Raw genomic sequence first — 27923 nt, forward strand, 5'->3', positions numbered from 1 at the left:
TGCTGATAGATCTAATAAAATCAACGCAGCCCTCCCATCCTTATCCATGTTTATCCTAATTTTCTCCAACACCGTGACCAGAGCGGATTCAGTGCTATGCTGTCTTCTAAAGCCGTATTGAGTGTAAGCTAGAATGTTATTTTTCGAAATGAAAGAAGTTCATTCAGAATGTATGGCCTTATCTACTAGTTTTGCGGGAAGGAGTAGCCGAGAGATTGGCCTGCAGTTATTTGGGTCCTTAGCATCCAGGTTTGGTTTCTTTAGTAATAGTAGAAGGGATGCTCTTTTCCATTCCTTGGGAAAGTATCCTTTACAGAATATCTTATTTAAGACATCCTTAAGATAATTTGATATAGTCCTGGATGCAGAACTTTCAGGAGGCATGGGTCGAATGGTGAGCCAGACTTAGACTGATTTAACAAGGCATGTATTGAGTCTGCCTAAAAGGAACTAAACTCATTCAGACTAGAAGGACCTTTAGAAGATTGAATTGCTAACGTAGCAACTTCAGGGGGATCATAAGGATCATCCCCTATATGCTCATCCACCAAAAGGGGGTTTGGAGGAAGCTATTCCTTGATGATGGGTCTCAATATGGTGACAAGTGACAAAAGATTTGAAGACCCGTTAAACCTTTTCAAAGAAGTCAGCTAAGTAATTACAGAAGTCTGAATTTATTTCAGTATTAACATGTTCAGGCAGTCTACCTGACCTACATACTGTCTTAACGAGTTCTTTAATGAATGAATGAATGAAATATTATTTATAACGCGCAACTATGCCCAGTGGGCGTCAAGGCGCCTAAACCAAAATATAAAGCTGTTAGCAGACAGAAACAGAGCCTACAGGTATGCCTTAATAAAGAGCCAAGTTTTCAATGACTTCCTAAAGAGGTCAAGGGAAGGAAGTAGTTTGATTTCAAGGGGGAGTAAATTCCACATCAGAGGTGCCAATATGGAGAAAGCTTTGGACCCCCATCTAGCCTTCTTGGCTCTGGGGATTACCAGTTGGTGTTGCTCGCTGGATCGTAAACATCTGCTCGGAACATATCTGGTAAGTAATGAACCAAGGGCATCAGCCGAGCCTGCAGTTAAAGCCTTATATGTAAGGCAAAGGAGTTTGAAATTGATCCTTGACGGAATGGGGAGCCAATGGAGGCTCTTCCTCGCTAGGGTCATAGATGACAACCAGGGCAAAGCGAGAGCAAACCGCGCTGCAGCGTTCTGTATGACCTGTAGACGCTGGAGCAAGCCCTTGTTGGCCCCGGCGTACACTAAGTTACAGTAATCGAGCCTTCAGCCAACAAGGGCAATCACCACCTGTTTCCGCGACTGTGGGGACAGATAGTGCACAATCCTTTTCAGGGTCTTGATGACACCCCAACAGGTCGCCACCGTTCTATTCACCTGTAGCTCCATGGAGAGCTGGGTGTCAAAGATGACACCTAGGTTTCTAGCAGATTTGGTAGGTATAGGGCAGCTGCCTAAAGAAGGGGGCCACCAGTCATCTGACCATATGTCCTGGTCCTTGCCAAAGACCAGGACCTCTGTCTTGTCCCCGTTCAACTTTAGGGAGTTGGAGACCATCCACTTTGCAACAAGTTGCATGCAGGCCCTAAAGTTAGAAGCAGTTTCACTGACAGAGTGGGTCAGGGATACCATAATCTGCGTGTCGTCAGCATACGACACTACCTCCATCCCCTGAGATCTTACAAGTCTTGCAAGGGGGGCCACGTAGATGTTGAACAGGGTCGGACTCAATGCCGACCCCTGTGGCACCCCACATTGCAAAGATTTGGCAGGGGAGAGGTATTCACCTAGCATGACACGCTGCTCTCGATGTTGTAAAAAGGAGCTCAGGAGACTGAGCGCTGGTCCGACTACCCCTGCCTCCCTTAACCTAGATGTTAAAGTCAGGGGAGACAGGGTGTCGAAAGCTGCTGGAGCCTGTATTGTAGATGTGAAGTAGCTATCTTTAGCATTAGAGATTGCTATTTTATAAGTCTGGAGGGCCTTTTTATAAGATGTTTTGTCAGTAGGATCATATTGCACTCTCCCTTTTCTTTCCCGCTTATGACACGCTTGTTTTAGACTTCTAAGAGTATCACCAAGCCACAGCTCAGTCCGTGAGGACTTATTATTCTCAGTGACCTTAAAAGGAGCCAGCCTATCAAGATTGAGGAGGCTCCAATTATGAAAGTCTGAAGTAGCAGACTCAGGTTCTTGGGAAATTCTGGCTCAGATTCCACCAGCCGTTGCTTAGGAGCATCTGGAGTAATTTTGTGCCATGGTCTATTGCTAGTTGTAGATGTTTGGGAAACTGTACATGGAACCATGCTTTTTATGTTTAGTGAAAACATGACCACACAGTGATCAGACCAGACCAATGGCCGGATGGACGTCACAGAGGTTAGGGGCAGCCTGATGAAAATAAAAATAAATCCATTTAGGGTGTGGCCTGCATTATGCGTAGGAGCCTTTATGATTTGAGCTAGTCTACACTTTACATAAAATTGTAGAGAAGGACTGTATCACCGTCTAAGGAATTCTCAAGATGAAAATAAAATCCCCTAGAATGGTAAAATCCTGGGAATTGATCTTTGAATCATGAAGCGGACTATTATTGTCCTGAAAACCTGCTCTGGGACCGGAATATCTATAGATAAGCACCCCATTAAATTCGTAATGATGGGTGAGCAAAATTTTAAAGGCCAATGCTTCGCGTTTAGAGATCTCTTCTAACGGACCTTCACTTTCACACTCCTTTGTACTTAGTCCAAAAACTGGAAATCTCTAGTGGTTGCAGGTCTTCTAGGAGCTTCAGCACCTTGTTGCTCCAACCACAAAAATTCAAAAGAAAGAAAACCTATAACCGAGCCTTTTCGGGTAGTGCCCTGAGAATCTGGAACTCCTTGCCTCTGGAAACCAGACTGAATCCCTCAACAACGTCATTCAAAAAAGAAGTAAAAGCAGTACTGATGAATTATTTCTGAACTGGTACGGTACCTATTCCGCCCTTGGTTCCCTGTTAGGTTACCTCCATCTCACATTTGTGGTAACTCTTTGTATGGACTCCCTCTCCCAGACAGGCGCGGCTACTTCCTGTTTCATTTGTTATCATTTGGTTGTTTGTAACATCTTTGTTTTTGCTTTTGTATAGTCTATTTGCTGTGGTGCAATATATCCTCTTGTGTTCACCTGTGTATTGCATACGCTTGTTGTTGTTCTGTCATACGTGTCGCTCTCGATTTTGTCTATGATCCTTTGTAAACCGCTCTGATACTCTTTTCGATCATGTTTGCACTATATAAAACTCTATAAATAAAAAAATAAAAGTTGTGGAAAGTGAATGCAAGTAATGGATTTGAGACTATAGAACAAGTTCATCAAAAAAGCAGCCCTTCAGGATGTACTCTTTTGAAGAGCTAATGCAGCTGGTGGACAAAGGGGACTGCATGACGTCCCTGGATTTTCTAGACGTATACTTTCCTATCCCCATAAATCCGAAACACAGGAAGTAACCAAGAGGGTGCCGTTACCAGTTCAAAGTACTCCCTTTTGGAATATGATCTGCTCCCAGAGTCTTCATCAATTGCATGGCTCCAGTGACAGCTTTTCTCAGACGTCTAGGGCACCAGTGTTCCCGTTCCTGGACGACTGGTTAATAAAGAGTCTCTCTCCTCGCAGGGCAAAACAGTTGACCAAGGCCTGTTTTCAGCTTTTCAAGTCTCTAGGTCTCAAATTTAACAACGAAAAATCCTCTAATTCCATCCACATCAACAGTCTTTCCGGGAGCGATCCTGGACATGACCGTGTCAAAAGCCTTTCCCACGGAGGAGAGGATTCTCCTCCTAACCTCAAACACAGAATTCCTATCTACAAAAGAGTTCACTTAGATAAAAGTTCAAATCCATGTTGGGGATTATGTCATACTGCATTTCATTGATTCCCAACTTTCATCTTTACTTGCGGCCTCTACAGGAGCATCTGGATGTTCGGTGGGTACAGTACAACAGATCCTTCAAGGATGTGATAGCAAGCATGCCAGCAATGTGGTTTGTAATGGCCTGGTGGATGGTCAAAGAAAATAACTCGCAGGTTCTTTCGTTTCTCTCTGTGATTCCCCAGGTGATAATGACAGCAGATGCTTCCGTAGAGGGATGGAGAACACATTTACAGGACTTGGAGTTTCACGGAAAATGTTTTTGTCACACATAAGCCTCTTAGAGCTGAAAGTGTTGTTCCTGGGTCTTCAAGACTTTCTTCCCAGACACTGCAACTTGTCTGTTTTGGTGAGACCCGACAACACTACAACCATGTTTTATCTCACCAAACAGGGAGGGACGTGTATGCAGCCTCTATCAATACAAGCACAACATATTTGGAAATTGGTACTACTAAACTACATTTCCCTACAAATAGAACATGTCCCAGTTGCACAGAACGAGTGGGTGGATACTTTAAGCAGAACAGCCAAACAATGCCACGAGTGGAAACCTAATCACCGACAGTTAAGGCAAATCTTTCAGTATGGTGGTTCTCCGAACCGGTGTCTTGTCACCCTTTGTTGCAATAGGAAGTGCAGCCTGTATGCCAGCATATACCATCAATCAGGGTCACATAGGTGTTCCCTCCATTCCCTCTCATTTCCAAAGTCAAACTCAAAATGAAGGGGGAGCCAAGCCGTATGATACTCATAGCACCAGCGTGGCCAAGGCAATATTGGTTCACCGTGCTCCTTTGCCTATCAGAGTGCCCGTACATACCATTCTAGCCAACAGAAGACCTGCTGTCGATTAACGAGGGGCAGGTAGCACATCTCCAAATTCCCCCCAATTGGGTACCTTAGAATGTTGGAAGAAAATGAAGCAAATTTGGCGAGGATACCTTATGTGGACAAAAACTTACAGGGGGCGAAGCTCTAACTACCCCAAAAAGCCAAAATAAAAGACTTGGCACAAGGAAGGGGAAGGGGGGGAGGCAAGGCCTAGCAGTGAGGGATTAAGGTACAAACATTTTGAATACTGTTGTTGTTTTCATTATGGTACATTATGATTCTCTCTTTCTTCCTTGTACAATATTCTATATCTGTCAGGTAATAAGTTTGTATTATTTGAGTTATACTCTTTTGTAAGATAGGTATTATTTCTATTTTGATCATGGGTTGGTTCACCTTACCAACTCCGTTGTTTTACTTGACACAGCTTACTAGTCTGTATCAAGCTTGTGGATCTATGAAAGATACACTACTGGTGAAGGAACAAGTTGCTTACTTGTACACTGTGGTTCTCCAGTATTGATATCTTTCATAGAGTCACACTCAATCCTCCCTCCTCCCCGCTAAGGCTCACCACTTCATACCTCTTTCCTTTATGAACACTTGTGCTTGAAATCTGAGGTATGATGGCTCTGCAGGGGAAGAGCGTTTCTGGGCCTCTGTTGTGATTGGTTAAAGTTTTTGGATGCTTTTAAACAATGGGAATTGTCTACCAATGTCTTTTGTTTTTCATTGGGGTTTTAATGCTAATGCTTTAACACTGCTTAAATTACTGTTACTGTGCGACACCCACCATTACGACGGGGAAGATTAAAGCATGAGAATCTATGAAAGATAATACTGGAGAACCGCCAGTGAAAAGGTAAGTAACTTGTTTCTTGGAGCTAGTTACTTTTAAGTAACACCCTTGCATTTGGGTTCCTGGACTTCTACTCAACCGTGAATACCATTCTTATTCTACAGTCCTGGTCTTCTCCCACTGACAACAATATCATGTGTTGTTTTCCAAAAGTAACCAGAAAGAATGTCAGACAGCTATGCCACAGGTCTCAAGGCCCACATTCTTCTGTTTTGTGACACTATAATGTGAATGTATTAAGTTTGAAATTCTGACACTTTTTGTCCACTTTATGTACAAGATATCCTGAGAGATTTCCAGAACTATTCTCTTGATGTACTGCCAGTTTATATTTCTGTCTAAATGGTTTTATAGTAAAGCTTATTCGTTTAGAGCAACTTTTTAAATAACCTTTGTAAACTTTGAAACTGTATAGTTGGAAGACATTTATTCCTTGATGTACTGCCAGTTTATATTTCTGTCTAAATGGTTTTATAGTAAAGCTTATTCGTTTAGAGCAACTTTTTAAATAACCTTTGCAAACTTTGAAACTGTATAGTTGAAAGACATTTATTCCTCAATAATTGTGACTAATAATGTATTTTCTTTAAAAACAGCTTGCTAGTGGTGCTTTTGCTCACCTCAAAGACACTGTCTTATCTGCACTCAGCCGAGAACCGACAGTGGACATCTCTCCAGATACAGTTGGAACACTGAGCCTTATTATGTTAGCACAGGCACAAGAAGTCTTTTTCTTGAAAGCCACAAGAGGTAACAAGTTAAACTTTTACTCTTACGACTTTAGTAACTAAACTGTTGTTAGGGTTACAGTCAACTTGTAATCATAGTCTGATACCTATGAGCTAGAGCAATGGTTCCTATCCTGTGGTCCGGGGACCCTGGGGGGGGTCCGCGAAGCCTACTCAGGGTGTCCTCAACTGATTAGAAAATTACATAGTATTGACAGGTTAATAAAGTTTATATAAGTGATGAAGCAAAATGTAAAATTGAAAATGTTTAAACGTTATGTAAATGTGATGAAGGACTTGAAATGGTATGCTTAAAATTTAGTTGGTTTCCCCAGATTGATTTGTGGGAGCTATGCATGTGCATCAAAAAGCCTATAGTATGGATTAAGTGTGGTCTCAATAAATGTAGAAAAGTGCCAACCTTCATTAAAATTACATTTTTTATTTTTTCATATTTGATTGTGATTTAAATAAAATATTTCATTGTTTGTGTATCTGTTTGAGGGATGCTTATTTCTGTATTTTTGTATATTGTTTTGTGGTTCAAATAATCAAAATAGCTTTGAACAGGGTTCCTAGCTTCCAGTAATGCATTACTGGTAGTCTCTTAATCCCAATAATGATTCAGTGGGGGTTCCAGTGTTCCAGTAATGATTAAGTGAGGGTCCCCAGAAGTCAGAAGGTTAAGAACCACTGGGCTAGAGCACTGTGCACTATGAGAGTCTTTTGAAGTCTGTTGAACAATTTGAGAGTACAGTTTTATAACGGATAATGCCAAATTTCATTATTTAATTTAATGTATTTATTTTATTTTATTTCTGTGTTTTATAGAGTAAAAATTGACCCGTTAGGGTATCATAGAGCTCTACAGGAAAACATAGCATTGCATAGACAGGCTTAGATTCACCAGGGAATGGATCGAGTAGTGGGGGAGGAGGGGCAGGATACATAAGAGAAGAGCATGTATTTATAGATTACATTTACAATTACTCAAGACAAGTTCCCAAGGTTCTTGGTGGGGTGACTAGGTAATTCGAAGGGAGGCAGTAGACGGCCATAGATCAGGGTGGTTGAGGCAAAAATTAAACGAGAAATTTACTAATAAGGAAGGTTTTGGCATCTTTTAAGAAGCGAGCCAGAGAGGGGAGTCTTCTGATGACCGGTGGGAGAGAGTTCCATATTCTTGGAGCAGCCCCAGAGAAGGAACGATTGTAAGTTGTTTTTTTTTCTCCGAAAGCGTGCACGTTGGAGCAAGAGGTTCCGGCAGACCGGGAGTTTCTGATTCCTCCGGAAATCACAAGTTTCTGTGCAAGATATGCAGGGGAGTTAGAATGTAAAGCTTTGTGCGTGATGCATGCTAGTTTGAACTGTATTCTTGCCTCAAAGGGAAGCCAGTTCAGAGCTTTCAGGTGTGGGGAAATGTGCTCGAATTACCTTGTGCCGGTAAGTAGTCTGGCGACCGCATTGAGACTGGCTTTTAAAGGTGCCAGGGAAATCGTGGATAAATCCGAGGGGGTAGAACAGGCATATTCCAGTCTAGAGATGACAAGTGCTTGGACTGGCATTTTTAGGTCTGGAGCATCGAGGAAGGATTTCAATTTCCTAAGGTAGCTCAGGTGGAATCTGACTGATTTGGCCATCGAATTGATGTGGTCCTGCATGTTCAGGTTGCTGTCCAGGGTAATTCCCAGGGATTTGGCAGAATCCACGATGGTCGGTGGGCAATTTAAGGCTGTGATAGCTTTATTCCATGATTGAATCTCAGGGTTGGTATTGAGAGGGGAGATTAGGAGAAATTCTGTTTTCTTTGCATTGAGTTTGAGTTGATTGGATGTGAGCCATTGGACAGTGAGTTTCAGAGCTTCATTCAGGGAGAGAATCGCTTTGAGAGCGAGGTTTTGATGTATATCTGAGTGTCGTCAGCGTACATTTGGTAGGAGATGTTAGCAGAGCATAGTACTTCGGTAAGCAGTTCTAGGTAAAGGTTGAAGAGGGTGGGGGAAAGGGTTCATCCTTGAGGGACTACAACCGTGACCGGGGATGGTGCCGATAGGTTGCCTTTAATTAGGAATCTCTGTTCTCGGTTTTGGAGGAAGGACCTAAACCATTCTAGAACAGTGCCCTCCAATCCCATCCTGAGTTTGAGGCGTTCGAGTAGTTTTTCATAGTTGACCGTGTTGAAGGCCGAGGATAGGTCCATGAGGACTAGGAGACAGGTTTTGCCTTTGGTCAAGGGATTGAAAGGCATCATCAACGATGTAGAGCATGGTGGTTTCAGTGCTGTGCCCAGGTCGAAATATGGATTGGAAGTAATTGAGTAGGTGGTAGTTGTTGATGTGTTGACTTAGCTGCTGTTGCACACACTTCTCCAGAACTTTGGATAAGAGGGGGGTGTTGGATATGGGTCTGAAGTTGTCTGGAGAGGCTGGATCCAGTGACTGCTTTTTCAGAATAGGGAGGAGTTGGCTTGCTTTTAGAAAGTCAGGCATCATTCCCTGCTGGAGAGAGGCGTTAATTATTTCAGTCCAGCTAGGAATAATGGATTGGGCGACGGCAGCAAGGCAGTTGGATGGGAGCGGGTCATTAAAATGGTTATTCGGGTTTAGGGTAGATAGGATTTTAGAGACTGAGGGCCAGATGTAGGTAAATCAGATTTACCGACTCTTAAATACCGACTCATACCGATTCGGTATTTAAGAGTCGGCAATTTGGAAGGAGGCAGATGTAGGTAAAAAATTACCGATTCTGTAAGAGTCTGTATTTACCGAATCGGTAAATACCGATTCTGTATTTCCCATTGATTCCTATGGGCCTTGAAGCCCATAAGAATCAATGGGAAATACAGATTCGGTATTTACCGATTTGGTAAATACTGAATCCTGCAAGGGTGCAGGGGGTGTCACTTTGACTTTGGCATGTCTGTGTGTCACATTGCACAGGTGTGCATGCACACATGTGCATGCACACCTGAATTCGGTATTTTACCACCCAATAGGATTGGGTGGTAAAATACCGATTCTAAAAGGCCTGTGGCACTCTTAGGAGTGCCACCTACATGTGGATATTCCGAATCGGTAAATATACAGAATCGGTAAAATATAGGCCCCCTACATCTGGAAACCCTAATACCGGTCGGTAACGGCCGAATTCGGCCGTTACCGACCGGTATTAGGGCTCCTACATCTGGCCCTGAGTCTTCGTCACAAACCTTGAAGTCCGTGCAGTGAGCATGATTTTTGGGTGGAGCCTGAGGGGGTGTCGAGGTAGGAGGCGGCGGGTCAGGGAGGGGTTACGGGTATGTAATGGAGCTGAGTTATTTTCCAAGGGCTGAGATTTTGTCAGCGAAGAAAGATGAGAATTCCTCTGAGGATATAAGAGACTTGAATGTTTCTTTCAATCTTTTGGCCAGTTTATTAGATTGGTGTGTGACCAGTTCAAAGAGCTTGTGGGGTCTGTTCTTGGCCTTCTCTTGTTCAGTTCTGAAGAATTCTTTTTTAGAATTGAGTATGTTCCTGTTGTAGACATTTCTGGCCTAGCGGATGAGTTTTAGATGAGCGGCAGAGGAGTGCTGCCTCCAGGTTCTTTCAACTTGCTGGAGGGCTCTCCTCTCATTGTTGAGGAATCCCGTGAACCAGGGGTTTCTGTGCTTGATTTGGGTTCTTTTCAGTTTTAGTGGGGCTAGATCATCCAGGATGTTCAATATAGTCTCAGAGTAGTGATCGTTGACTGGGAGGGAAGTTGGATTTTCAGCGAGTCTCGAGTTCCCTGCGGTCCAGGTTCTTGGTGTCTCTGATCCAGCATTTAGGAATCACCTGTTGCGGTGCCCTTGTCTTGTGGGTGTCAGGTAGAAGGAGGGTGATGGCGTGGTGGTCAGACCAGTCGCATGGGTCTATGGAGATGGGTTTGACGGTTGATTCTATGGAGATGATCCAGTCAAGAGTGGCACCTTTTGGGATTTGGGAGAGAGCAGGCTTGGGTCAGGGCTTGATTGGCCAAGAGGTCTTTGATGGCGTTGACATGTGGATCCTTGGGATCGTTCCACTGCAAGTTAAAATCACCACGGAGAATATCATTAGTGTTGGTGGAAATCTTAGCTGTGATGAGTTCCATGAGGTGGTTGGTGAAGGAGTCGTTCATGCCCATGGGGTGATAAAAGATGTGCAGGTTGCACAGTTGGGTGGAGTTGCTGCAGATAGCGAGGGCTGGATTGCTGATTGCATACTCCTGTTCCGGTTGCTGATCGCTGGATTGCTGGTTGGGAGCTCTCAGCTCTCATTGGGAAATCGGCACAATTCGGGGACTTTGTTCATGAAATTTTGACTGTCATCATTTGGGGCGTTTATGGCTTGAATAAGAGCCCCAGGATCTTGCCCCTTGAACCGCTGGCATTTCGAGTCGGTTCTTTGCAGTATTTAGTCCGTTTTACCGGCTGGTAAAACACGAATCCTGTGCTTCTTCCTGCATTTTGTTAGCCGCTCCACATCGTTATGTGGAGTTTGGGTCAAAACGCGAGTAGCTTCGTTTTTTTAGCGGTTTCCCTGGATTTCTTATGATTTTGTTATAGTGGCCACTATACAAGAAGAAAGTAGGCTTAAATGTATTGAGTATCCGTTCTGAGAGGGGTTCTTCTCTGTTTTTAAAGAGTTTTTCCCCTGGATCCTTTCCAAGATTTTGTTCATGGAAGTCAGTTGCATGATGGGACTTTAAATACAGCCAGGATTCCTTGTATCCTGCTTCACGCTTTTCAACATTAGAGGAGAGCTTCACAGTTGAATAGGTGCTGCTCGAAGTCATCTTGGCCTTTCAAACACTTGCTGGGGCTTTGCAACATGGAGTCTTTACCGCATCTTGTGCTGGGGAATCTGCTGACCTGAATAGCGGGTCCCTCCATTGGCTGGATCGAACTGCTGCTGACTGTGGGGAAGCGGGACTGCGAGGACCAGGGTTCTTAGCGCTCCTGACATCGCGCGCACCTGGTGCCTCTTCCCGCCCCCCCCCCCCGCCTACCTGGACCTTAAAACACGACTCGCGGCCCCCGCTCCGCGGGAGCAGCTCGAAGTCGTCTTGGCCTTTCAAATACTTGCTGGGGCTTTGCAACACGGAGTCTTTACCGCATCTTGTGTTGGGGAATCTGCTGACTCACTTCATTTGGTTGTTGCTGCTGCTGGATTATCGCCGATACTGCGAGGGAAGGTCCAAATCCTTTCAAATCCTTTCACGTGTGCCCAGGTGCTGCCTCCCCGATGACTCGCTGGTGTGAGCGCGGGCTGCAGTCGGCAGGCTCTGTCTAACGCTCCCAGCTGGAGTCCCCAGGGTCAGAGGCCTGGGCGAACTACACGCGCAACCCGGGGGACTGCGAGGACCGGCAATCCCTGCACTGATCAGCTGGTTCCTCTTCCCCCAGGCGCAACGCCCTCACGGACACACTCACCGGCGAAATAGAGATATAATTCTTGACCCCCGCTTCGCGGGCGCCACTCACTTCATTTGGTTGTTGCTGCTGCTGGATTATCGCCGATACTGCGAGGGAAGGTCCAAATCCTTTCAAATCCTTTCACGTGTGCCCAGGTGCTGCCTCCCCGAGAACTCGCTGGTGTGAGCGCGAGCTGCAGTCGGCAGGCTCTGTCTAACGCTCCCAGCTGGAGTCCCCAGGGTCAGAGGCCAGGGCGAACTACACGCGCAACCCGGGGGACTGCGAGGACCAGCAATCCCTGCACTGATCAGCTGGTTCCTCTTCCCCCAGGCGCAACGCCCACGGACACACCCACCGGCGAAAAGTATATCAATAACATCAATCCAACCGCGACGCGGGACGGCGCACGGAGCGAAGCCCGGGCAAAGGGCGGGCCGTCTGTGGCCGTCCGGGGACGACCGAGGACGGGACGGGCCACCCCACTTTCATCTCCTCTAGGAATACTGGATTACATGAGAAAAAAGAATCGGCCGTAACCCTGTTTAGGTGAGACTGTATACCAATTTGTGCATATCTCTAGGAGTTTATTAAAGCTGAGGATCTCGTCTATTCATAACTCATACATTTTACCTAAGAATAATCTATACAATACTAAATTTCTCTTAAATCAGATACTGAACTAAAAACACTAAATTTACTCAGAATCAGTAGTAATCACTAATATCATCAATTGATCTCTAGCCACTTCATGATGGCATTAAAAAAACTACGCTCACGAACAATCTATATGAAGCGCATGGGTACTGACGCAGCCGTCAGAAAATCCACAGACAAATCGATGAAACCTGGACAAATATCCTGTACTCCGGCTATAACTAAATATTTTTCTACTCTTTCTACGAAAAAACATTCATTTCTTTTAACACCAGAAGAAGATAATAAGTTAAATCTCTCTTTCAGCAAGACTGAACATCAGTTGCTACTATCTTCTGAACAAAGCATTCATAATCAAGGATCAACTAATATAGAGAGCAACTTGGCAAAGATCTCCTTCTCTGAAGAGCACCATAAATCGATCTTAGAGACATCACAAATAACACCAATAAAACATCGGGATAGTGAACTATGTCTGGAGGTCTCTGCAAGTAACATTACGAAGATGGAAGAAGAAAAATTAGAAATTCCATTTAGTCAAAAACAGCCACTTACCAGTTCCCCAGAAAAATCACCCAATCTCTATTCTAATCAAACTAACCTCACTGACCCCTATTTTCCAAATTTAACCTCCGCAATCACCGTATCCCCCCTGTCAAAAGCACTTTTTTCCTTGCAGGACATTCTGGAATCAGTTCTTACCCACCTTGGTCAAATCCTAGCTAATTCTGATGATACCCTCGATGTGCAAATAGGCATACTTAAATTCTTGGTGGAAGAAAAAAAGAAAAAAGACCTTACTAATGTTACATCAAAAAAACATGAAACAGTCAATATATCACAATCCGAAGATGGCCCAAAAAAAGGAACTAGGTCTCCAAAAAAACAAGAAGCAAGTTCACAAACGTCTGACGTGATAATAATTAAGACTAAAACTAAGGAATTAAGAAAAAAGAAAAAATCTCCCATTACCTACTCTCTCAAGAAACTGTTCAGAGAAGATATAGAAATTATCACCGAAAATAACATTAAGCATTATCCCATGTTTTCGAATAAAGTAACCGATACTGACCCAGGTCCGATAGCTCGAGACAACAAAGTAGACTCAATAAGAGTTATCGTTGGACAGGAACCAAATCAAACGGGAAAGACCAAAAATAATAACGACCAGGAAGAAGCAAGGGGAAAGAAAAAGAGAAGAAAGCCTCTGAGAAGAATTCAGAAGAAAAAAGGGAACAAACTTAAATTTCAAAAACATACTTTCCCAAACTCTGTGAGCTCTCCAGCAATTCAAATAACACCGCTGGTGAAATCTTTGAACCCAAAAGCAGAAGAATACTGTCCGACCACAGTAAAAAGAACAGGGCAAAAGATCATGGTTACAAAAGAACTACAAGACAATAAATTAGAGCAGTGGGATGGAAATCCATCAAAACACATAATAATTGAAGAACTCTTTCCCACAGACAATATGCCGTTCAACCGTGGCAGAATAATTAATCTCTTAAAAGAAATACCATCCTTGAACTCTCTTACAAGTAAAGAAATTGACCTAGTACTCTTTCCGAAAAAAGAAAATGACAAATTAGTACAAGTGTCATTCTTTTCCCCAGTTCTTCCTGGAATAATCATAAGAGAGAAGGAAATTCTACACAAAAATGGCTATGATGTAATTTCAATATCAGAACCCAAAACAAATTTACAAAATAACGTTGCAATTAGACAATCTCACAGAAGAAATGATAATTTCAGTTCAAAATGGGGAGACTCTGCATCAAACACTACGAGAAAAGACACACTAAAAATACAAGTAACGCATGGTGAAAGGTCAGTATGGTCCCGGGACACAGGACTAAGTAATACTGAGAATTCTGTAAAATCTTGGGCATGGCTATCAGAAGCTCTAAACAGCAAAAAAATGGATAGACCTCAACAACATCTGGTTTAGCAAAGGCTTGACGTTATTGACATGGAATCTGGCCGGGAAAACTGCCAAAAAAATGAAAGACGCAACTAAAGATCTTCCAGATATTCTTGCTCTACAGGAAACATGGTCAACAGCTCCCTTTACGCAAAAAGGATATTACGTCTATGAAACTCCTGCAAAAAAATCCAAAAGGGGTCATGCGAAGGGAGGCTTGGCAATTTTGTTGAAAGAAGAATATTCTTGGTCACAAGAAATAATTGACACATACTCAGACAACCTGCAATGTATTACGGTGTCATTCAAAACACAATCATCAGCTACTCATAAAAAAATACTACTTTTTAACATCTATACCCCGCCCAGTAAAAAATATGACTCATTATTCGACCGCTTATTGGAGATCATTACTCACATCCTTGATGATCAACTTCACATGCCATATATCATAATGGGTGACTTAAACGCTAAAATCTCAAACAGTGAAATTAAGAAATGGGCTCTATTATTTAAAGAGGAATCTTTGGAAATATCACTCCCGCAACTTCCAAAAGGAGCTAAATCAGATAAGAGAGGAAGCTCATTACTATCATTCCTTCCTAGTATAAACGGGACAATACTAAACGGTAATACCAATGGAGATAAACCGGCATCATATACCAGGCAGGGAAATGGAACTCCCTCTATTCTTGATTATTTCATATGTGGGAATGAAGAAAAGGAACAAATCACTCAACTCTCAACTAAATTTAATGAGGAAAGTGATCATGCACTCTTACATTTAACAACCCTCTGGTCGGTACAGACTACCTTTCAGAACGAGCCAATATTCAATAAACCTAAAATGGAAGTAAATATAGTCCAGCGTCGGATTTACTGGGGTGCAGAAAATTTGGACTATTTGAATATTCTAATTTCTCAAACTCAATTGTTGACTACTACTTATTCAGACGACCCCATAATGAACTTCGAATATATAATTTACGAACTCAAGCATGCTTTACAAAGTAAATTAAAACAGGATAAACCAATAAAAATTAAATGTTCCAGTAGGAATAAAAACTGGAATCAACCAATTGTAAAAAAACTTAATAGGTTGATTCGAGCCCAGTATTTGAGTTTCTCGTCAGTAAATAAAGCGGAAATTAACAGATTAAAGAACCAAATACGAAGAGAAAAAACTAAACAGGAAAAATTGAAGCAGGACTCTAACTGGATTGACATCCAACTAGCAGTCAAGCAATGTAACCAACGCAAATATTGGTCTTTGATAGCGAAAATGACTGGAACCAAAAAGAAGTTAGAAGCAACTCCCGTTTCAGAAGAAGACTGGGACATCTATCTAAGTGACTTATACAAACCCAATCTGAATACTATGGTGAGAGAGGCTGTTGAACGAGATATGGAAATTAAAGATACTAAACTCACCAAGACTTCGGCACTGTCTATTGCCATGAATATCAGAAAGGCAAGAAGTACGGGTGCATCCGGCCCTGATCAGATTCCTATCAAGGTCTACCAAGCTGACCATAAAGCGTGGGGCCTGATGCTCTCGCCACTATTCAATTATATATTTGATTCTGGGAAAATACCAAACTCCTGGAAAGGAAGCATAATAATCCCGATATATAAAAAAGGAAAAAGAAGTATAGCAGGAAACTACAGACAAATAGCTCTTATGGATGCTGCCGGGAAGATTTTTGCTGCAGAAATATTGGACAGGTTGAAATCTTGGGCATTTACGCTGGGTTTAATTCCCATGTTTCAGGCTGGATTCCGACCGAATCATTCAGTCACAGACAATATAGCAACCTTTCAAACAATCCTAGATAAATATGTATCGGGAAAATCACAATCAATATATGCAGCGTTCATTGATTACTCTACCGCCTTTGACCGAGTGGATAGACCGACCCTGTGGACAAAACTAAGAAAGATGGGTATCCCGGAACCACTACTACAACTAATAGTGAACCTACATAGTAACACCTGGTGCCGAGTTCAAATGGGGAGAGATAAGGGCTTGTCAAAGATAATACGGACATCTAACGGCTTAAAACAAGGGTGTCTCTTGGCTCCGATTTTATTCTCTCTGTACTTAAGCGACTTACCATCCCATTTACAACAAGGGTTATGTACACCTCCGAAGATCGCCACTCAGCGCATTCATGCCCTGCTGTATGCGGACGATATAGTTATGTTCGACCTAACGCCTTTTGGACTTCAAAGTCTTCTAGATATTTTATACAACTACTCTAAGGAATTTTTTTTAATCCCGAATATAAACAAAACTAAAGTAGTTGCATTTTCAAAAAAGAAAAAAGGTGTGAGGTACCAATGGAAGCTTGGAGGAGAGAGGCTAGAGCAGACAAAGGAATATACCTATCTTGGTAGAATTTTCTCACATAATATGAGTAACATCAAACAAATCAACCATTTAAAAAGGAAAAGTGATTTACACGCTGGGGCCATGTCACGTCTGTACACGGCCACTGGAAATAGGCATTTTTCTGCATTAATAAAAGTCTACGGAGTTAAGATTCCCCCAGTTCTGTCATATGCCTCGGAATATATTCCCTTAAAACAATGGAGTTATATGGACTTAAACGAAGGCAAAATACTAAAAAAACTACTGAAAGTTTCTACTTCTACACCAGTACAGGCGCTAAGACTGGAATGTACTATCACAAGCGCATATGCCACAGCCGTAGCAAATATCATCAGGTGGGCCTATAACCTTCTCCACTCAAAAGAAGGTACTCTACGATATCTGTTAAAAATCGAGACATTCAATAAAGATTCTACCCATCTTATCTTTTCCAAAAATATGGGAGAGGCTTTTCAGTTAGCAAAAGTCAGTTTAGAAATGTTGTCATCATGGACACCTGCACAACTCAAACTCTTCCTAAAAAACTTTACCCCCAAATTGAGTTATGAGCTTGATCATTTACATTGTACTAAACTATCTGTGTACAAGACTTATGCTGACTCCCAGGAATGTAAGCAAAAACAGCCGTATCTGGAATATACTCTTACACACGGCGCAAGGCGTACAATCATGATGTTGCGTCTGGGTATACTTCCCGTATTAACCTTTACCTCTTCCTGGAGACAAGACAGTTCCTCGCTATGTAACCTTTGTCAGGGGGGTAAACCGAATCTTGAGCACCTGCTTTTTATATGCCCAGACAACAAAATAGTAAATGCAAGGTTAACATGTCTAGAGCCCATCTATCGGTCCTGTAGGATTGTCAATGCAAAAGATTTTATATCTTTATGTATAAAGCCACCTAACGAATATGTTTGCTATAGAATTTTTAAGTTTTTGAAAATTTCATTGAAAATGTATTAATTTGTATGAAAAACTAAATGTATATTTTAATCAATTTTGTGGTCCTCAAAAGAGTACCGAAACAAAATAAAAATTTTTGACTTTTGACTTGACGAGGGCGAGGTATTCGCAGGATTCCGAGGTATCCGCCAGACTTTCCATGACAATAAGGTTAGAGCAGTAGTTGCAGGCGATGCCTTCTCCTTTCTTGTTGGATTGCCTGTCCAGTCTTGCAATGTTGTAGTTGGGAGGGACTAGGAGGTCCAGGCATGGAGATGAGGATTCATTGAGCCAAGGCTCTGTTAGGATTGCTAAGTCAAAGTTTTTGTAAAGGCTGAGATCAGCAATATCAGCGGCGTGCTTAGCTGCTGATCGGCAGTTGATTAAGAGGCCAGACAGAGTAAATTTGGAGGGAGTTTCGGCTGCAAAAAGATTGCTTCAGATTTTGAAAAAACAACAGTGAAATAACAGACTAATTCCTTAATATCCAATTAACAGAATTACTGCATGGGTCTAAAATCACCAAATTTACATTATCTATCTGTCAATCTGTTTATCCATCTATCCAATTACATAGGACCTCCTCATTTATCCTCCCTGTGTATATGTTGGAAGCAAGGGCAGATGATTTGGAGGGGTGATGGGAAGTGTTTTTTACCAAGGGGTTCTGAGGGACATCAAATAAACAGCGACAGCAAAGCTCTCGCGTAGAGCCTTAAGTTATTAAAATCAAGTCTACTTGATGGGTGGCCTGGATGACTATCTCCCATTCTTAAACACTGCCCCTGTACATATTCTGATGTTCTACACCAGTCTGAAATGTCAGTTTTGCTTGGTTATGAAAATTTTAAATGTTCTTTTCCTAATGAAAACTTGGTTTTAGCCAGGGGACGGTTCTGTTTTGTCAGATGTTACACCTTCAGGGTAATCCCGGTTTTATCAAGCTGGATACAGAGGGGGAAGAGGACGGCTAGAGATTGTCTTTAGATCCTTTTTATTGATAGTTTCCTAATGTACTTACACAATTGGAAAGATTTTGGGTTGAGGGAAGATGGACTTTGAACGCATTGGCATGCCTGAAATGTGATTTCACTTGTGATCGATAAGTAGCAGTTAACATCTCTAGTAAATGTTTTAATGTGGCAAATAAATTTTGTTTTGTTCCAGATAAAATGAAAGATGCAATTATAGCAAAACTGGCAAATCAAGCAGCAGATTATTACGGAGATGCTTTCAAACAATGTCAGTATAAAGATACATTACCCAAGGTTAGTTCAGTTTCTTAGAAATGTAATATTAATAGCGTTCACCGCCTCTAGGTTTTGTATAAAATGGGTTTTATTTGATAGAAGTACATACAGCTGCATTAAACAAGTTGGTGATATGTAACTTTATAAGGGCATCTGGATGAGTAGATACAAATTTAAAAAAAAATATGTCCCTTGACTTCTAGGTAAATGACTGCCTATCAGGCTTTCAGAACTAGCCTTTATTTGCCGGAGGAAATCGTTGTCATGAAACATAAACAACTGTATTATGATTTTTAAAATAATATATAAACCCTAATGGTAAACTGTTTCTTTAAAAAATGATCTGCAATCTCTTGTTTTATGGTACTTTACTTGTGAAGCGTATATTGCTTGTCTTCCTGGGATTCTATTATTCCTTTTCTAACTTCATATTTAATCAGATTCTTGCTTGATTCACATCGCAAGCTTTTGAGACTTGTAGAGCCTTGTCAGATTGTGCATGCATTTATAATAAAAATATTTAATTGGACTATTTGCTATGCGAGTTAGAACATATCCCTCTAAAATCCTGCAAAGTAATTGAAAAATAAACAAACCTGGAGCAGGTCTAGTTTGCATGAACATAAATACAGTGTATATGTAAATTCATTATTAAGAATAAAGGAGAATCTGACACATATGAACACGACAGAGTACTAGGGTAGAATTAAAATGGATAAGTTCCTAAATGAGGAATACTTAAAAAGAAGTTGTTGTATATTTATATACCATTGGGTTGTCCGTTCCTGTGGTTAGCTACAAAGGGGGGGCCCGACCTAGTGATGATCAATTTTTAGAACAATGATACCTTCCATTGTGCAGAGGTCCATACCCTCGATGTGCGCCTGAAAGCTTTTATTCACCTTATCCATTCCAACTATGTATTGATATGGGCACGGGATTCCAATATACAGTCAAGCCCCCTTCCTGCGAAAGTAGATATGTGACTATTCTAGCCCTAATGGTGATGGTCTTGTGCATTTTTGTCATAATGACTTCAGGAATGCATTGAACTCAGTAATGTTTAAGTATGATATTCTTATATTAGAGTGTAAACCTGGTATTAATGGGGAACAAATCCCTTCTTTTACCAGTAGAAATGCTAATATTATCTTTGATCCGGCTCATGATCTGGTTGGTAGTCCTAGTATTATTCCGACTGCAATGATTGATCATAACCTTATTATGCTATCTTTTTCTTTCTTGTTGATTAGAACATTTACTAGGGCTCAATCAGGATCCCTTTACCCTACTTTGGCTGATTAAAGCAGTGTGTTTGACCCGGTTGGACATTCCATTCTCTGGTCAAGCCTGATTTCCCGCTGTGCCAGAGGGCGATCATTTGCTTTCTTTCACGCCTCTATGCTAATATTTCATCTGAAGTTCTATATGGCTCCCACTTTCAGAGTAGGGAAAGGTATCAGACAGGGCTTTGCATTAGCTCCCCTACTGTTTTCACTTTTTATTAATGGGATCGGTTATGCCTTGCGGGTCCTGCAGGCTGATGTGCCCAGAGTCACCAGTCGTTAAATTCCTGTGTTGTATGCTGGTAACACTGTGCTGATATCTAGGGCACCCATTGACCTTCAGAAGCTGATGAATGCATTCCGTGAATTTATAGCATCTAAAAGAATGGTGATTAACAAAACTAAAACCTACACAATGATATGTGAGAATAAATCCCAAAAATGTAGACCGTTTTTTATTGACGAGGCCCCAATTTTTAGAGTAAACTCCTTTTGTTTTTATTGTCGAGCAACGTTGCATGGGCCCAGCAGGTATTAAATGCTAAATCCAAGATGTGCAGGAGTTGTCATGGGATTTTTAGGGTTTCCAATAAATTGGGCAGTCAACCCTGAAGGAGATGGTTGAGATATAAAGAACCAGAGGGCTTTCCACTGCGACTTTTGGGGCAGGACTGGGGTTATACGCCGGCAACCCTCTTCAGTTTGAGGAAAACACCTTTTAAAAACACCTGCTATGTCTACAGATTTCTGCTTCATCCCTGATTGCCTGTAAGGCGGTGGATCTGCAGTATATGGAGGACTTGGTTTTAATAAAAACTTTACTAGTTTGGTTCTCCATATGGTCGAAAGAGGAATCATGTTTTGCTAAATCAGGTATCTTATACTACCTAACTTTGGATAATGTTTCTCTTACTCCCTGGCTCTCTTATATGAATACATCCTTTAGTGCTTTATTTAATTGGTCAGTGTGGCAAGACCCACTTAAAGTTTTATCTCTCACCAAGGGGCATCTCAAGGTTTCCCTTTTTCAAAACTGGCATGATCGCAAAATGTGCGACGAATTAAAGAAATTGACGGTTGCTTTTTATATGTCCCTCACCGCTTGAGAGGGTTGTCAATAATATTTGTCCTGTATTGACATCCAACACACTTATGTCTTGACCAGATTTAGATCTGGCATAGTTCACCATTTGGTTGCTATTCCCAATATGAAGACTCTTCCCTCGGACATGACACCTTGGCTATGTGATGGTTTGACTAAGCAAAGCACTCTGCATTTTATGGTGTTCTGTGACTTCTGCAAGAACCTTAGGGGTTATTATCTTAAACCAATACTTCTTGCTCAGAATATTAGAAATTATAATAAAGCACTAAAATACCTACTTGCACTTGGTGATCACTTTGTGTGTTTTACTGTTGCTCTTTTTATAAGGAAGGCTATACACCAAAGAAAAAGTATTGTGTGTTGTATATCACCAAGGAAGAAATTGGTTGTCTTTTTATAGCTGCTTTTATGATGCGAAGGTAATGCTGGGCTCTTTTTAATATTTATATTTTTGTACTTTATGCTGCATATTTTTTATTATGGCTGTTTTTAAACTTGACAACGTTTTTGAACCGACCCGTAATTGGTCTGTAGTTGTTGGGGTCAAACTGATCCAGGTTAGTTTTCTTTAATAATGGGCATATGTATGCCTTTTTAAAGTCTACTAGAATGAATCCTGTAGTTCAGGAATTATTGATAATTCTTCTTACTGGTGTGGCAGCAGATGTAGTTAAAATAATGTTCTTTAAAGTTTGTGGTGGACAGGGGTCAGAAGGGCTGCTTACAGGCCTGCTTCCTTTGACCAGGCCCATAAAGTCAATTTGTGATATTTGTTTGAAGGATTGCAAATGCTGGGTTAGCTTACTCTTAGAGGGATTTTTTTGGAAAGGGGTTAGTGCTGGCGATTTTCCTTTCTTTTGAATAGGAGTCCAACGTGTCTGCTTTGGCTTTGTAATGATTTACCAGTTAGTCTTTGAATTCTTGAGTAATGGGGTGAATTCCTTCTATGCATTTAGATGAAAACCAGAAACTTTTAAACTAACAAAATGAAATAATATAATAGCTTTAACCCCTACTATCTTGTAAGGTTAATTCTGTGGTGGTGATTTCATAATGCTATAGTTGAGTGACAAATGACATGGAAAAGTAATTCAACTTTTGACAACGTTAGCTTTGAATGTCTCTCAAATATTATACTAGGTTAATGAAATGTTAAATACATAGAGACACCAATATATTGCATCCATATTTCTCTCACATGTGTATTGAAAGAACTAGTATACACAAATATGCCCCTCTATAAAAGGCCTTGAATGTATGGAATATTAAGCAAGAAAAAGCTTTCAAGTTTTTTTTAATTCTTAACTTGAACATAATTTATATGGCAATGGAGTACTTTATAAGAGTCTGTTTGTAATTAACTAGGGCTCCCTCGGCTCACTATAGCTTACAGTGGGGAACAGTCTATGTGGTGACACTGTAACTAGAAGGGGAGTTGCCATGCTCTTAATCCTTTAAAGTATTATCTGGTTTTAACTGAATTGAAGTGCCAGTCTTTAATCGTGCTATACTACTGCAAGATTGGAGATTGTATATCACTTGGTACATTGAATATGGACGTTTTAGTTCTGGCCTTCAGTTTAGGAATGCTCAATGCATGTTGACCCAATTCAACTTAAACTTTACAAAGTGGACACTTTAATTGCTGTGTTCATTTGGGATAGCTATGTAAAACTAAGCTATTAGTGAACTAGATCTTCTCCACCAGACATTATTCATTTAGAACATACATAAATACCTTCCTGGGCTGTACCTTCATGCATCTGCAGATTAATTGGGATGCTGCCTACAAACATTTTAAGAACTTTGAAAGGATTTACTTTCCTTTCAGTTAGAAAATCAGGCAGTCACTGAGAACTAATGTTTCAGTGAGGTTTGCAATCCTTCCTAGTGAAGGTGCTCTAAGTATTTCTTAAAAATAAGGGGTCTGTTATTTCCTCATGATTTTTCAAATGACAATGCTGTATATTCCTCAATTTACCGATTAAATGTTTTGGTGGTGGAACATTTCTGATTACCTATTTTGCTGTTTCTAACGTTTTCTACTAACAATGTGGAGCTTAATTCATTTTGATTACTCTGTAGCACATAGTGGAACCAAGGAAGTGTTTATTAAATGAGGCCCATTTTGAAGAAGCCTACCCTAGATGCCAGTGAATTAGCCAATTACCGCCCGATCTCGCTGCTGCCCAATTTCGGGAAAGCTCTCGAAGCCTTGGTAAATAAACAACTGACTAGCCATCTAGAAAGACATAAACTTCTTGATCCTTCTCAATTGGGGTTTTGTGCGGCGCACAGTTCAGAAACGGCTGTAGTTGAAATGGTAGACAATATCAGGCTTTCCTTAGATAATAAAGAATCGGCTATTCTTGTTCTGTTGGACCTATCGGCCGCTTTTGGCACCATCTCCCATGACATTTTGTTAAAACGGCTCTAGGAGATGAGAGTCCAGGGGAAGGCCTTGGACTGGTTCAACAACTATCTAAAAGATCGCTCTACCACTGTGCATCTCGGTTCAATGGCAGGTCAGTATGTATTGGAGTACCGCAGGGATTTATCCTGAGCCCTATGCTCTTCAATCTTTGTTACTCCCTTGGCCAACATAATTAGGTCTTACGGCTTTGAAACTGTCTCATATGCCGATGATACCCAGTTGCTGGTCGCCTTCGACCCTGACCCTGCGGATACCATCATCCAGTTCAAAAACTGCATGACCCACATCGACAACTGGATAGGTCAAAATAAACTCCAATTGAACAACCGCAAAACGGAGATTATTCTGTTCGGCAGGGCTGAAGATCATTGGTCTAGTGACTGGTGGCCCCTGGCACTGGGCCCTTGTCCATCTGCAAAACTAACTATATGCAGCTTGGGGATTACCATTGATAATAAGCTCTTGATGAAAGCACATGTTAACCGTGTACTGGGCACCTGTTCTGGCATTATGCGGAAATTGCGGAAGATCTTCAAATGGTTACCAATTGAAACCCGTACTCCACTCGTAGAGGGCCTAATTATGAGTCGAGTAGACTATGGCAATGCCTTACTGGCTTCCATCAATAATGACCTCTATTCCAAATTACAGACTCTTCAAAACACCGCTGCCAGACTTCTTCTGGGCCTACCCTTAAGATCATCATCCTGTGCCAACCTAAAAGCCCTTCACTGGCTTCCAATCTGGTTGAGAGGTCAGTATAAAATTCTCTGCCTCACTCACAAAAGCATCTATCACACAGGCCTAGGGTATCTATGTAAAAAACTGCTTAAACATCAGCCAACCAGAACTTTGAGATTCAGTTCTAAACTTCTCTTAACCCCTTTACGGACGCGTACTGTGAGAAACGGTGGCTGATCCTTTTCCTCTCTTGCCCCCATTTCTGGAATAAGCTTCCTTCATACATCTTGTCCATTTCAGACCATTTGCGCTTCCGCTGAGAATTAAAAACCTGGCTGTCCCCCAATTAATGCGATATAAGAATCTGTCTGCAAGCGCCTTGAGACCTATTGGTGATATGCCACGCTATACAAGACCTTTTGACTTTGACTTTGATATTCACATCTAATCACAGCATTTTAACAAAGAAGCAGGGCACGTTGATTTTTTTAGAAATTCACAGATTTGAATATTTATAGTGCTGACAAGCAATTTTCTCTTTTTTAAGTTTGCTAAAATGAGCACCAATGATTTTGGTGATATCGACATCTGATTTTGCAATTCTCTAGAAGTTAAGTGATAAAACCTTTGTTTATGAATTACGTATTGATCGAAATATACAAGCATTGATATGGAACTAACAGGAAATGTTAATTTAATTCCATATCGATGTCAACACGATTAGGAAAGAGAAGAAAAATTAAACATAACAACCCCCTCCTTTCTCACTAAGGTTTTTCTTGAAGGGGATTCCTATGGTCTTGAATTGATTGAGAAAACTTTTATTGAAAAGACTTTGAATAATAGCGTAGAGATGAGTTATGTTAATGAGGTACAATCTAGGGACATGTGTGGTTTCTTCACAATCCCTTACCCACTGATTTACTAGCTTTCTCTGATCTGTTGGTGTATTGCTGTGTTCCTTTCGGTATGGGTGTCAGGTCAGAGAATATTGGAACAATTCAATATTTAGATACTAGCCAGGATTGATACTATGTAGAGATGTGTTATTGCGTGAAGATAGCCCCAGAACGCAGGTTTTGAGTTTACATTCAAGCATAAGCATATATTTGACATTTATAGTGAGTTATGGGAGATTCATGCGATGAGGAACTTTTTTCCACTGACCTAACAGTTTATCCAGAAAGTTAGTTAAGTAGTGAAGAAGATTTAACTAATTAATGAATGTTGAATATTTAAATTGAGGTTTTATAACCTATGTTCTGCTGAGTAGAAAAGCATCTTTCATAAAAACAAACATTCGAAAAATATGGATCCATTCCATAACTATTAATGTCTTCATGATGGCAGTCTTGACATATTTGGCTGCATTACAGCATGCTTGCTGAGTAAATCTAGAAATCACATTTTCCTTGCCTCCTTTTTATAACTGATCTACTGCTCGGGTATTGATTGACATTACATCAGCTTGGAAAGCCCTTGATCTATAGTGTATCTATAGTATTCAATATTTGGCTTCTCTTCAGTTTGTTTGGGTTACCACCTCAGACAGCATCCACATCTTTTGGTTGTTATTAGATGGTGGTGCAGCCTTCGTTCAACCATCTTCCAGCCTGGTATTAGCGGGCAAGACCAGATAAATAGATATTTAAAGAGTACCAAATTTACATATTTTGTGGCCTTATAATTAGAAAGTCTGGTTGTAGATTCTTTGTGGGTATGCATGGCTTTCTCTATACATCACACACAGTCATCAAAACTTTACAGGAATTGTACAGAAATTGTCCTTCTTATTCATGTTTCTCTGTTAGCTATCAGAGGTTTCCTTGTGTACATGCAGCCACCATGTTTTTGGCAAACTGGTGTTTGAAAGAAATAGCTGTTGAATCGTTCAGTTATACAGCACATCCTATATGCTGGAAGAACACTGTATTGACATGCATATAGTTTACGTTAATGAATCTAAATCTTTTTTGGACAGACTATTTCAAAAATGGAAATTAACAAAATTTATTTTTTTCTTTATGGAGTTCTTGCTTTTCGGATCTAGCTCTGGAAAGGTCTCATTTGGAATGATTTCGGAGTTCTGTTTTGCGTTATCTCTTCCTCTTTGTTTTGATGAGAATTTGTATAAAATGATACTTTTACCGAGCACAACTTAAAATTGATCATTCTATACCTTCATCTATTACCTCATTTTGGACAGTTTTTGGCATGAGTGAGCAAGGGGTATGTATGCAGTATCAAGACAGCAATGTCTTAACTGCTTTAAAGGTTTTAGAAGTAGCACATTCTTTTTCTACACTTTTCCTATTGCTGATTATATGATGATGCTGATTAATATGGTGATGGTGCTCACAAACATCCATTGTAGAATGTGATGCAAGGGTGACAGATAAAAAAGTAAAGTTAATGTTTGTAGTGCAGGTATATAGTAACTCTGTGACTAACTTCTGCATGCTTATCCTGCTATCTTTTTTTAATTTAAATTAACTAATTTGACAATTTCTTTGCTTGGATGAAGTGGAGTTCAAAAACATTTGGATCAAAAATAACCAATATTGATTTCTTCTAAAAGAAACATGCAAATGAACATCCACTGAATTCAACCTACTCACGATTACTTGTGCTTATTATCATTTCTTCTAATGATTTAACCAATCTAAACCTTTTATGGTTTATTTTAATCCCTTCTTTTCTACCCTTTTTCTTCCTGCATCCCATGTTATTTCTGTGGTTGTTTGTGTGTTTGGACTTTCCCCTGGTCAGTATTTCTATTTCCAGGAGGTGTTTCCGGTTCTGGCTGCAAAGCACTTAATAATGCAGGCGAATGCAGAGTATCACCAGTCTACTTTGGCAAAGCAGCAGAAGAAATTTGGTGAAGAGATTGGAAGACTACAGGTAGGAAAACAAACATTAATTATAATATGGTTTAATTGTGGGCATTTTTTTAAACCATGGAAACACTCCTCTTCGATTTGTAACCTTCTTTTATTTGTAAGACTTTGTTCGAGGCATATGAGTTGCAGATTGTACACTTGGCATTAGATCGCCACCTGGAGTTGGGCTCGGATGATTTCATGTTGTTGTCCTCTTGGAAGAAGTCTTTGTAGTCACGAGATAGGTGACTCCTCCCTTGGATGATAGTGCGCATGGGCATTGGCTCCATCCTTAGATTGTTTTTTTCCGCCACTGGGTTCGGATGAAAGTTTTCCGCTCCGGCTAGAAGTAGACTTTTCAAGCACTTCAAAGCACAAAAAACTTACCAAACTACTTTTGACATCGATTAACCTAGTTTAGACTCCATCAACTTGATTCCGGTCGTCGACGCGGGCCGTTGGGCCTATCCACGCCGTGTGGCCTACACCTCATGGAAAGGACGCCGTTCAAGAAATTCCCCGGGTGTGGAGCTAAGTTTCCACACACTGACCACCACGAGGTCTGCAATCTGTGCTTATCGCTAGAACACGCCAAATTCAGCT

General features: G+C 41.0%; 1 protein-coding gene across 2 annotated transcripts in view; it reads left to right on the forward strand.

Moving 5' to 3' along the window:
- The window catches only part of PDCD6IP (programmed cell death 6 interacting protein), a 500749-nt gene that overhangs the window by 111933 nt on the left and 360893 nt on the right, over nucleotides 1-27923 (forward strand). The window contains exons 5-7 of one of the 2 annotated variants that reach the window (XM_086964745.1): nucleotides 6232-6385; nucleotides 18853-18953; nucleotides 27226-27342. In XM_086964745.1, the coding sequence (XP_086820871.1) occupies nucleotides 6232-6385; nucleotides 18853-18953; nucleotides 27226-27342 (372 nt within the window). Of the gene's footprint in view, nucleotides 1-6231; nucleotides 6386-18852; nucleotides 18954-27210; nucleotides 27343-27923 lie in introns of both variants that reach the window. The other variant, XM_086964744.1, reaches the window with a different exon arrangement.

Source organism: Lissotriton vulgaris, chromosome 4_1 (genome assembly GCF_964263255.1).
Source record: "Lissotriton vulgaris chromosome 4_1, aLisVul1.2, whole genome shotgun sequence".
NCBI classification, from domain to species: Eukaryota; Metazoa; Chordata; class Amphibia; order Caudata; family Salamandridae; genus Lissotriton; species Lissotriton vulgaris.